The sequence below is a fragment of the Salvelinus sp. IW2-2015 genome, linkage group LG6.1 (genome assembly GCF_002910315.2).
Source record: "Salvelinus sp. IW2-2015 linkage group LG6.1, ASM291031v2, whole genome shotgun sequence".
Taxonomy (NCBI): Eukaryota; Metazoa; Chordata; class Actinopteri; order Salmoniformes; family Salmonidae; genus Salvelinus; species Salvelinus sp. IW2-2015.
This window is the reverse complement of record NC_036845.1, coordinates 16434949-16448330: the sequence shown is the minus strand read 5'-3', so window position 1 is coordinate 16448330 and position 13382 is coordinate 16434949. Positions and strand designations below refer to the sequence as shown.

General features: G+C 43.4%; 1 protein-coding gene across 3 annotated transcripts in view; it reads right to left on the bottom strand.

Moving 5' to 3' along the window:
* The window catches only part of LOC111965206 (type II inositol 1,4,5-trisphosphate 5-phosphatase), a 30502-nt gene that overhangs the window by 10803 nt on the left and 6317 nt on the right, over nt 1-13382 (bottom strand). For all 3 annotated transcript variants that reach the window (XM_070444037.1, XM_023989240.2, XM_023989241.2), the window contains 4 exons: nt 8452-8548; nt 7652-7846; nt 6337-6438; nt 5545-5659 (listed from right to left, as the gene is read on the bottom strand). In XM_070444037.1, the coding sequence (XP_070300138.1) occupies nt 5545-5659; nt 6337-6438; nt 7652-7846; nt 8452-8548 (509 nt within the window). The remainder of the gene's footprint in view (nt 1-5544; nt 5660-6336; nt 6439-7651; nt 7847-8451; nt 8549-13382) is intronic.

The following is a 13382-nucleotide window of genomic DNA, read 5'->3' as shown; positions in this document are numbered from 1 at the left end:
ACAGTATAAAGGGAAGCAAATAAGTCATTACAACATTGTACCACTTTGCTTTGGAAACATCTGTAGTAMAGCGACACTCAATTGTACCAACTGTGACTACATGCATCCTTCCTTCCTCACTGACTTGAGGTAATCACTGACATGCATGTGCTCGGATAAGCGAAAGGAATATTAGCACCCCACTTCTTTTACCAATYCAACCCTCCCATATCGGTGATTATTTTATTTTAAGGAAGGAAGGATGCGTTTTTGGCGTATTCAAACATGGCCTTARTTATAAAAAAGAAACATGCATGTAACCTTCCCCACAGTCACTTTAGGGTGATTTCTCCCTTTCTCTGCTGTCTATCACAGCCTCCTGGGTTTCAGCCAATCAGTGTGCCCGAATGGACAAAGCAAAGTGGTATGATGTTGTAATGACTTAWTCAAAACTGTAATATCTTATGCTTCACGGAGAAGTGGCTGAACGACGACACCATCAACATACAGCTGGCTGGTTATACGCTGCACCAGCAGGATAGAACAGCGGCGTCTGGTAAGACAAGGGGMGGYGGACTATGTATTTTTGTAAATAACAGCTGGTGCACGATATCTAAGTCTCAAGCTATTGTCTCGCCTGAGGTAGAGTATCTCATGATAAACTGTAGACCACACTACCTACCTAGAGTGTTTTCATCTGTATTTTTCGTAGCTGTTTACATACCACCACAGTCAGAGGCTGGCACTAAGACAGCATTGAATAAGCTGTATTCCGCCATAAGCAAGAAAACGCTCACCCAGAAGTGGCGCTCCTAGTGCCGGGGACTTTAATGCAGGGAAACTTAAATCTGTTTTACCAAATTTCTACCAGCATGTTAAATGTGCAACCAGAAAAAAAAAAAAAAATCTGGACTATCTTTACTCTACACAGAGACGCATACAAAGTAGAGGTCAACCGATTTTTCAAAGCCGATACCGATTATTGGTGTACCAAAAAAAAGCCGATACCGATTAAATCGGCCGATTAATTTATTTATATACATTTGTAATAATGACAATTTCAACAATACTGAATGAAAACTTGTATTTTAACTTAATATAATACATAAATAAAATCTATTTAGTCTCAAATAAATAATGAAACATGTTCAATTTGGTTTAAATAATGCAAAAACACAGTGTTGGAGAAGAAAGTAAAAGTGCAATATGTGCCATGTAAAAAAGCTAACGTTTAAGTTCCTTGCTCAGAACATGAGAACATATGAAAGCTGGTGGTTCAATATTCCCAGTTAATAAGTTTCAGGTTGTAGTTAATATAGGAATTATGAYGCGCCGACTACTTCTCTCTATACCATTTGTATTTCATATACCTTTGACTATTGGATGTTCTTATAGGCACTTTAGGATTGCCAGCCTAATCTCGGGAGTTGATAGGCTTGAAGTCATAAACAGCGCTGTGCCTCAACCATTGCTAAGAGCTGATGGCATACGCAGTAAAGCGCTGTTTGAATGAATGCTTACGAGGCTGCTGCTGCCTACCACYGCTCAGTCAGACTGCTCTATAAAATCATAGACTTAATTATAATAAACAGAAATACGAGCCTTTGGTAATTAATATGGTCAAATCCGGAAACTATCATTTTGAAAACAAAACGTTTATTCTTTCAGTGAAATACGGAACTGTTCYGTATTTTATCGAACGGGTGGCAACCCTAAGTCTGAAGGTTGTGCAATGTAACAGCAATATTTAATGTTATGTCATAATTATGTAAAATTCTGGCAAATTAGTTAACAGTTCGCAACGAGCCAGGTGGCCCAAACTGAACGCAAGAGAAGTGACACAATTTCCCTAGTTAATATTGCCTGCTAACATGAATTTCTTTTAACTAAATATGCAGGTTTAAAAAAATATACTTCTCTGTATTGATTTTAAGAAAGGCATTGATGTTTATGGTTAGGTACATTTGTGAAATGATTGTGCTTTTGTGAAATCATCACCCGTTTGGCGAAGTTGAAGTAGGCTGTGAATCGATGATAAATTAACAGGCATTAACATTAACATTGATTATATGCAACACAGGACAAACTACTTAACTACACATGGCTGATGATATTACTAGGTTAACTAGTGATTACGTGAAGATATCTTATAAAAAAACAAAGTTTAACGCTAGCTAGCAACTTACCKTGGCTCCTAGCAGCCACAWGGTCCTTWTGACGCTGCACTCGCATAACAGGTGGTCAGCCTGCCACGCAGTTTCCTCGTGGATTGGATTGTAATCGGCCATAATCGGCATCCAAAAAGGCCGATTACCGATTGTTATGAAAACTYGAAATCGGCCATGCCGATTAATCGGTCGACCTCGCCCCTGCCCTCATTTGGCAAGTCTGACCATAATTCTATCCTCCTGATTCCTGCTTACAAGCTCAAATTAAAGCAGGAATCACCAGTGAATAGATCAATAAAAAAAAGTGGTCAGATGAGTCAGATGAAACAGATGCTAAGCTACAGGACTGTTTTGCTAGCACAGACTGGAATATCTTCCGGGATTCCTCCGATGGCATTGAGGAGTACACCACATCAGTCATTGGCTTCATCAATAAGTGCATTGATGACGTCGTCCCCACAGTGACCATACGTACATACCCCCAACCAGAAGCCATGGATTACAGGCAACATCCGCACTGAGCTAAAGGGTAGAGCTGCCGCTTTCAAGGAGCGGGACTCTAACCCGGAAGCTGATAAGAAATCGCACTATGGCCTCCGACGAGCCATCAAACAGGCAAAGTGTCAATACAGGACTAAGATCGAATCGTACTACACAGGCTCCGACGTTCGTCGGATGTGGCAGGGCTTGCAAACCATTACAGACTACAAAAGGGAAGCACAGCCGAGAGCTTCCCAGTGACACAAGCCTACCAGACGAGCTTAACTACTTCTATGCTCGCTTCGAGGAAAATAACACTGAAACATGCATGAGAGCACCAGCTGTTCTGGAAGACTGTGTGATCACGCTCTCCGCAGCCGATGTGAGTAAGACCTTTAAACAGGTCAACATTCACAAGGCCGCAGAGCCAGACGGATTACCAGGATGTGTAATGCGAGCATGCGCAGACCAACTCTCCCTGTCCAAGTCCRTAATACCAACATTTTTTAAGCAGACCACCATAGTGCCTGTGCCCAAGAACACTATGGAAACCTGCCTAAATGACAACCGACACGTAGCACTCACATCTGTAGCCATGAAGTGCTTCGAAAGGCTGGTTATGGATCACATCAACACCATTATACCAGAAACCCTAGACCCACTCCAATATGCATACCGCCCCTACAGATCCACAGATGACGCAATCTCTATTGCACTCCACACTGCCCTTTCTCACCTGGACAAAAGGAACACCGATGTGAGAATGATATTCATTGATTACAGCTCAGCGTTCAACACCATAGTGCCCTCAAAGCTCATCAATAAGCTAAGGACCCTGGGACTAAACACCTCCCTCTGGATCCTGGATGTCCTGACGGGCCGCCCCCAGGTGGTAAAGGTAGGTAACAACACATCYGCCACGCTGATCCTCAACACAGGGGCCCCTCATGGGTGCGTGGTCAGTCCCCTCCYGTACTCCCTGTTCACTGATGACTGCACAGCCAGGCACGAMTCCAAACACCATCATTAAGTTCACCAATGACACAACAGTGGTAGGCCTGTTCACCAACAACGACGAGACAGCCTATAGGGAGGAGGTCAGAGACCTGGCCGTGTGGTGCCAGGACAACAACCTCTCTCTCAACGTGATCAAGACAAAGGAGAAGATTGTGGACGACAGGAAAAAGAGGGCCCGAGCACGCCCCCATTCTCATCGACAGGGCTGTAGTGGAGCAGGTTGAGAGCTTCAAGTTCCTTGGTGTCCACATCACCAACACACTAACATGGTCCAAGCACAGCAAGACAGTCGTGCAGAGGGCACGTCAAAACCTATTCCCCCTCAGGAGACTGAAAAGATCTGGCATGGGTCCTTAGATCCTCAAAAAAGGTTCAACAGCTGCACCATCGAGAGCATCCTGATTGGTTGCATCACTGCTTGGTAAGGCAACTGCTCGGCCTCCGACCGCAAGGCACTACAGAGGGTAKTGCGAACGGCCCAGTACATCACTGGGGCCAAGCTTCCTGCCATCCAGGAGGTGTCAGAGGAAGGCCCTAAAAATTGTCAGACTCCAGCCACCCTAGTCATAAACTGTTCTCTCTGCTACCGCACGGCAAGCGGTACCGGAGCACCGAGTCTAGGTCCAAGAGGCTTCTAAACAGCTTCTACCCCCAAGCCATAAGACTCCTGAACACCTAATCAAATGGCTCCCCAGACKATTTGCATTGCCCACCCCTTTACACCGCTGCTACCCTCTTATCATCTATGCATAGTCACTTTAATTACTCTACCTATATGTTCATATTACCTCAACTAACCGGTTCCCCCACACATTGACTCTATACCGGTACCCCCCTGTATATAGTCTCGCTATTGTTATTTTACTGCTGCTCTTTAATTACTTTTATTTCTTATTCTTATCCGTATTTTTTAAAACGGCATTGTTGGTTAGGGGCTCGTAAGTAAGCAGGTCTACACCTGTTGTATTCGGCGCATGTGACTATTCAAATTTGATTTGACATTTGGACTCTGGCCCCTCCCACTCTAGCTCAGAGATCATCTTCAGCCGAAGAGGACGCCAAGTTTGGCTGGGGAACAAGTTTACAGTGTGTTTTCTAGAAGTGTTTGTGCATGCATCAACAATGAAAGTTGGGGCCTTATATTTTTGCYGATGTTTAATGCATGTTACTGAAACCTTGCTAGTGTTGGTTATCTTGTTATATATGTMCATTTGTTCTGTCGCCAGCTGGYAGCATTACCTCCTGCATGTTGTCTAATTACAGAACTGCCAGCCACTGTAACTATTGCATGTTTGAGGCTATTAAGTATTAMGTGCATGTTTCAACTACTGTGAGAGAGTATGTTATATTCAAACTAAAGTTGTGGAAGAGTCTAGAAAGCCTGGTGCACCCAAGCATGTTCACTTGATTTACAGCCKTGGCCTAGTAATTAAGCAAAGGGCCCCTTAAAATCAGAGAAGATCTCTATCTGGTTGGAGAGACATGGCCATAAATCCTGACTGTCAGCTAGCCTCATCAGTGATTAGCTCCTCTCTGATATGTATCCTGTAGTAGGCCTACTGTGTTAGCATGCCTAATGTGTGTGTAATGCTACGCTATGTACAGACCTGACAATATTACCCGTTGTTAATTTCCTTTCTTTCATAGAACCACAAGATCATTTGTGTGTGGTAGTGAACTAAAGAATACAACTCTGAATATGGCCACATCTGCCTGGTTCTTGCTGGATCGCCTGTAGTGGGTCAGACTAAAGTAGAGTCAGCATTAAGCCACTATCAGATGAGGGCATCTACAGCAAGACGTTTTTTACATTAGTATTAGGACACACAACCTTGTGGCAGTAGCAAGACTGGGCATGACAAGTGGCCAGTGGTTAACTGAAGGAGAGGGAGGTTCTTACTAAGGCGTACTTGGCGTCTGGATGCAGCCCCTCAGACACAGCCCTCATCCACTCGGTCTCCTTGGGCGTGTCGTTGAAGAAGAAGGCCTCCTTGCTCAGGTCCAGCTCCTGGAACCTGCAACACAGGGTYATGTTCAGTAGGCACGGAACGGAAGAAAACGGGGAGGTACTATCCGAAGGTAACCAATTGATAATCATTTTGGTTTTCTGTTGSTAAACGTTTTGCGACAGTGTACCCTGATTAACACGATCAAGGAGAGCATAAGTCCTCTCTTCTCAACTGACTCTTTATTTATTTAACCTTTATTTAACCAGGAAAAGCCCATTGAGACCCAGAGTCTCTTTTTCAAGGGAGACCTGGCCAAGGCAGCAGCAACAATCAATACATTACAGAATTAAAACATACAACAATACAACAACATAATCCAGCCTAAAAAAAAACCATTTACACTCCTCTGTAACAGTCTCCCATCAATATTTTAAATTCAAATGCACTCTTCTACAATTGAAAACCTTGTGTTAAAGATCCTAATTCGCAGATTAGATAAATGTTATTTCATCTGAAACACCACAAGACTAGTCGTGCACACTGGAAAGGAGACGCGATTCAYAGAGGTTTGGCTGAATTGGCTCAGTTGCTGCTGTAGCAACTACGACAGTCTTCCCACTCAACACAATCTATGACTTAATTCATCCTCTTGTTGTGGGGTCTCAGACACTGACTGTACCGTCTATGTGGGCTATGGATTTAGAGGGGAAATGATTTGTAATGCCTGGGTGGATGGGACTTACCCCACGCAGTACATGTCAGGGGGAGTGGATGTGGAGCCCAGCCAGGGACGGAGGCTTTCTTTGGGGGTTTGGCCGTTCACATTGTATGTGCCTATGAAGAAACTGAGAGATGGGGGGGTAGAGAGTGAGAGGGGGGAGTGGTAAGTACAAAGTCAGAGAGTGGGAGCAAAGCCTAACACTGCCTAATATAGGCGTAACTGGTGAACTGTGCGGGTGTATKGCAGACATGACCTTAGCAAGCCCCTTCATATGGTGCAATGGGCARCAAGAACCTAAACACTTYACAGAGCTGTGTGTGTGTCCACCACCAGAGGGCATTGTAGTATAAATCACTTGTCGCCATGACACTGTCCATGTTCTGTACAAACCTTCTGCGTCCTAATCATATTTTCTTCCTCCTGAAATGTGTACTTTTTCACTACCATATACCAATCATTTACTTTCATGTTCGTGAAGGGAATTGTACAAGTGGGTGGAGAGATTGGGACAGAACCAAAGCTTGTTATCACCAAGACATTTGTAAAACCCTTTTGCTTAAAAACTGCATTAGAAATGAATTACTATGAGGTTGGATAGTAGTAATTCAAAAGCAACAATTTCCTTCAATATTACATGGAAATGGACAATTCGTCAGTTATAGCTATGACTTGCTTTTTCACAACTCAACACTGACATCCTGTTTAATGCAAAATGTGTCAACCCTGTAGCTTGCGGTACTGACTGTTGTTCTTGATATTTGTGATGAGTCATCGATGTTAGTTTGCATAGTACAAGTTGGATAGCTACAAATACAAAAACTGGGTGGTTCGAGCCCTGAAAGCTGATTGGCTAACAGTCTTGATATCAGACCGTATACCACAGGTACGACAATTAAAAAAGAAATTACTGCTCTAATTACATTGGTAATCAGTTTTTAATAGCAATAAGGCATCTCAGGGGTTTGTGATATATGGCCAATATACCACAGCGTTGCGTAGTGCCTAAGAACAGCCATTAGCCGTGGTATATTGGACATATACCACACCCCCTCTGGCCTTATTGCTGAAATATACCCTTTTCACACTATTGTGCCAACCCAGAGCAAATTGTGGTAGCTGGGATAATTATTTTAACATGGTCCTTTCCAGATGTATAAACAGAACAGCGCAGTACAAGTCGGCTTGGCTTATGAATCAAGCAATATAGTAGCGGGCTAGTCACTGGTCCAGCAATGGTGGATGCCTAACCAGCCCAGCACAGTATAGCTCAGCAACATAAAAAGGATATAAGAATACATGTTCAGTGATGTTGATAGGGACAGAGGCAGGGGGGTTACCTGAAATTCTCCAGGTAGGTGTAGATGTCCTCGTTCTTGAGCAGCTCACAGCGGATGAGGTTGTCGCGCAGGCCAAACTGCGGCATGGCTAGCATTGTGGCTTTGTTGGACGCTGTGTGGCTGGACTGGCGTACCAGGTCATGCCTGCCCTCGCGCTTCAGCTCATCCCAGCCCTCACGCTTCACTTTCCCTTGGCTGCAGGGCCCACAAGATCCAAGTTTTTAGTTGCAATGATTGTGCTATGTGGAGGTTTCAGCTACCTTGGTTGAATGCACTGACGGTAGGTTGCTCTAGATAAGAACATCTTCTAAAGGACCAAATGTGTGTATATAAGATGGTCGGGGTGGGGGCACAGGAGTGTCAGAAATGTAGTTACACCCCTTTACTACTGTATAACATCTCCCACTACATATCTCGTTTCAGACTAAACCAACTAAAGGTATCACAAGAGTGTGTTTGCACTTGGCACCAAGTTCTTTCTTATGCAGAGCTACAGTTAGGCTATCATTATTTAATGTCCAGGATGATGTGTGTTGTGGGTGTTTTTTTTCTTAAGTCATGATGTTCATTAGCCTGGCTGGAAGCTAATGTCGTGAGAGACATTATATAGTGATTCTGTAATAGGGTCAAGGGCCTAATATACCCACAACACAAACATTTCAATGTCGTCATCAATACAGGACAGGGGTTAGAGGGCGAGATGAGAAATCCAATATGGCACACTGGTCTTTTTATCCTTCTTCAAGCACCAAGCCATTTGCATACCACTGTCAGAGAGAGGAGTGGTGTTCAGTACTTACCTCTCTGGGCTGGACTCCACTCTGGGGTGCTCCACTCCACTGTTCCCCCTCTTGTTCCCTTCTACTGGGGATCTGCTTGCTGCGTTCAATGAGTTCCCTGTTGAGTGAGTGAGTGAGTGAGTGACAAAGCAAGAATGAGAGAGCAGGAGGGAGTTGAAAGAGAGAAAGACAACAAAAGAGAGTGCGAGAAAGAGCGAGCCAAAAGGAGTTGTAAACCAAGTTAATCAGGTAAATACATTGCCATGTGCCAACACTAATCCTATAAGGCCCCTGGAGCTAGCAATGCAAATGCTTCACCTGTGAAGAATCAAATCAGCTCATGCCTGAAATAGACCACACTAGTCAATAGTGAAGTCGATTTGGTCCTTGCTTACTCGGAAGTACGGAAAATGGACTGAGGCTGTTTTCAAAAGCATTGCATTAGATATAGCATTTTATTATATTCTATAGTGAACAAAAGGAAAACACAACATGTAAAGTGTTTCTCCCATGTTTCATGAGCTGAAATAAAAGATCCCTGAAATGTTCCAAACACACAAAAAGCTTATTTTCTCACAAATGTGTACAAACTTGTTTACATTCCTGTTAGTGAGGGCTTCTTCTTTGCCAGGATAATCCAACCCCTTGAAAGTTTGACACATCAAGAAGCTGATTAAACAGCATGATCATTACACAGGTGCACCTCATGCTGGGGACAATATAAGGCCACTAAAATGTGCAGGTGTCACAACACCATGCCACAGATGTCTCAAGTTGAGGGAACGCGCAAATGWCATGCTGACTGCAGGAATGTCCACCAGAGCATTGAATGTTCATTTCTCTACCATAAGCCACCTCCAAACATTGTTTTAGAGAATTTGGCAGTACGTCCAACCGGCCTTACAACCGCAGACCACGTGTAACCACGCCAGCCCAGGACCTCCACATCTGGCTTCTTCACCTGCGGGATCTTCTGAGACTAGCCACCCGGACAGATGATGAAACAGCAGGTTTGCACAATCAAATAATTTCTGCACAAACTGTCAGAAACCGTCTCAGGGAAGCTCATCTCCGTGCTTGTCATCCTCACCAGGGTCTTGACCGGACTGCAGTTCGGGGTAGTAACCGCCTTCAGCGGGCGAATGCTCACCTTTGATGGCCACTGGTACACTGGAGAAGTGCGCGCTTTACAGATAAATGGCGGTTTGGCAGACAGCGTGTATGGTGTTGTGTGGGCGAGCGGTTTGCTGATGTCAACGTTGTGAACAGAGTACCCCATGGTGGGGGTGGGGTTATGGTATGGGCAGGCATAAGCTACGGAAAACAAACACAACTGCATTTTGTCAATGGCAATTTAAATGCACAGAGCTACCACGACGAGGCTCTGAGGCCCATTGTCGAGCCATTCATCCGCCGCCATCACCTCATGTTTCAGCATGATAATGCTTGGCCCCATGTCGCAAGGATCTGTACACAATTCCTGGAAGCTGAAAATGTCCCAGTTCTTCCATGGCCGGCATACTCAGACATGTCACCTATTGAGCATGTGGAACACGCTGTACGACAGTTTGTTCCAGTTCCCGCCGATATCCACCAACTTTGCACAGCCAATCAAGAGGAGTGGGACAACATTCCACAGGCCACAATCAACAGCCTGATCAACTCTATGCGAAGGAGATGTAGCACTGCATGAGGCAAATGGTTGTCACACCAGATACTGACTGTTTTTATTTTTTTTTAGGTATGTGTCTAACAGATGCATATCTGTATTACTAGTCATGTGAAATCCATAGATTAGGGCCTAATGAATTTATTTCAATTGACTGATTTCCTTATATGAACTGTAACTCAGTAAAATCTTTGAAATTGTTGCATGTATATTGTTGTTCAGGCATAACCTTTATTTATCCAGGTTAATCTCATTGACATCAACTCTCTATTGCAAGATACCCGAGACAATACATTGCATTTTAAGGTGTTCAAATCAATGGAAGAGTCAAAGCCTGAGTCTAAGACAATATGGCCACTGTCTCCTACTGCTTGGCAGAACAAACTCTACGAACATGGCAAGTGTAATAGAGGAAATTGCTTTTGAGGGTGCATCGTTTTTGTTGTTGTTTAACCAGCATATACTGTAGCAGTATCTGATTGCGAGTTCATCGTTTATTGCATTCTGTTTTAGAGAATCAACTCAATACAAGCAGCTGTGCAAGAAATTAGCCAACAGGTTTTCATGCAATAGGCCTAGGCCTACAAGCTTTTGAGATTTGTTGTCCAGTATGAGGACAAGATAGCAAAAACCAATCTGGGACCAGGGGTGTATTCACTAGGAACGAAACTGAAGCAAACGGAATGAAAACGGGGAGACATACCTGCATTTATCCAATAGAAACTCTTGTTTGTTGATAAATGTTTTCCATTTGCAACTGTTTGGACTAATGATTACACCCCAGGCTAAGCACAAGATGTATTGAGTTGCTTCGTGAACTAGGCAGGGATAACTTCAGGAACCAATAGCTTACTGCAATTGGACAGGACTTGGGAGAAAAACAGTTAGAAGTTAACATAGGCTAATACAACGTAAACATAGGCTCATCCTTTAGCAAAGCCTACCACGGAACCCAAACCGGCTGCGCGCGTGTGCCATCGTGCGCCATCATGCATAAATGTATTTTGTCCCCCCACACGAAACGCGATCACGACACGCAGGTTAAAATATCAAAACAAACTCTGAACCAATTACATTAATTTGGGGACAGGTCAAAAAGCATTAAACATTTATGCAATTTAGCTAGTTAGCTTGCACATGCTAGCTAATTTGTCCTATTTAGCTAGCTTGCTGTTGCTAGCTAATTTGTCCTGGGATATAAACATTGAGTTGTTATTTTACCTGAAATACACAAGGTCCTCTACTCCGACAATTATTCCACACACAAAACGGTCAACTGAATCGTTTCTAGTCATCTCTCCTCCTTCCAGGCTTTTTCATCTTTGAACTTATATGGTGATTGGCATCTAAACTGTCATAGTATTACCACGACGAACGGCAAAACAGTTCGTCTTTCAATCACCCACGTGGGTATAACCAATGAGGAGATGGCACGTGGGTACCTGCTTCTATAAACTAATGAGGAGATGGGAGAGGCAGGACTTTCAGCGCGATATGCGTCAGAAATAGGAATGACTTCTGTTTTAGCCCTTGGCAACGCAGACACTCGTTGGTGTGCAATAATTGAATAACATGGATTTCTACATTTATTTTGCAACGCTCACGCACGCAATCTGTCCGGTCGGGTCAGCATGTACTTCTAATCACATCACACACAAGTTCTTACCATCTCGGGGGATATTCCTTGCATACTATACACTCTCACAAGACAGTCAAGGTAAATGTTAGCTTCATCTATTGTTTATGGAAAGCGATTGCAAAACAATAACAGAGGAAGAACTCAAATTTCTGTAGTGCAATGGAATCTCTTATAATCAGAGGCTACAGCTACCCAAAAGAAAAAGTCTAATAGTTCACCACAGATACAATTCCTGATAAAGACTGCATTAAGAATGGAATATATTGTTTCAAAGGCTAACCAAGAGGGAGAGGGTGAAGTCTAGGCTATTGAATGCTGTCTTTAGGCATACTGGTGTACAAAACAGGGGCATTGGAGAACCAGAGTGCTATTTTGAGTAAACAAAATTACAGTATCAATTACAGTGTAGTGGGGCTGTAGCGCTAATGTCCATTTTTACTGTGTGTATATGTGCGCACGTGCTATTGGAACACAGGAAATGGAAACAAACTGCGCCCTGTGAGATCAGATGGAAACTCCCAGAGAGCTGTGAGAGGCGAATATGGGGGAGGAGTAAGCTCCAACACACAAGATCCCTTGTTCCCAACTCCCTAGAGAGCTTCCCAGTCCCCAAGCCAGGCTCATGTTGAAAGTCAACATCTAGACCTTGGACTACATTGGATCTCAGCTATTTTCGAAGGATGACTTACTGCATTTCACCTAAGTCCTAAATAATACACCACAAGACCCCAACGGAGCTTCCCAGTCCCTGACCTAACCTAATATTGAAAGTAAACATCTAGGCCTACATTGGCTTTCAGTAGGCCTACTTCAGAAGAATGATCTACTGCATTTTACCCTCCTTCTGTCCACAGAGAACAGAAGATGAGCTAGCCTATAAAGTGTCTTGTTAGCAGGACTTTTACATGTTTTACATTAATCTGTGGTCATGGTAAGGCTCGTTAAACCTGTTAAACGCTACACCAACAAACAGTCCACTGTAAAGGCAAAGTTAGTATTGCGATCATCACTAATTAGTCTAAAAATAGAAACATGAAAGGCTGCCCTGTCTTGGTTCAATAAAGAAAAGTGTGAGTCAACCACTTAGCTGTAGCATACTACAGTGTGGGTGCACAAAAGTCCGTGCTCATCACAAAGTTCATCATTGCATAAAATAACCATTTGTATCTAGGAGTAATAAAATGGGCAGAGACATATGTTCTTATCTGCAATCTACTAATATGGACATTTTCCAAGATACAAAAATAAAGAGAACCCAAGACAATCAAACTACAGCGTCCATCCATTTTCAATTGAAATGAGTGGCTACTAATTGCCTGTCTAGCTTTACACCTTCAGTTGACAGATACTGAGATAACTAAAACAGTGAAAATCCCAAAGCTGCTGAACGTCAGGTATGCATGGTGCATTACCAAACCCAAATCAGGACACAATGACTGATGAAATGTCGCAAACCTACAGAATATGGTCTATCTTAGAAATATAGATGGCGAACCTTAACAAACCATAATATTGACATGCTGTATATGGATAGTTAGCTAATTACCTAACTAGCGCGCTCGTTCCAAACCATAACTCTGCTCAAAACATCCAATAAAGAAAGCCACTTAGCTAGCTAGAAGTTATATTCTTAGCAAACCTAGC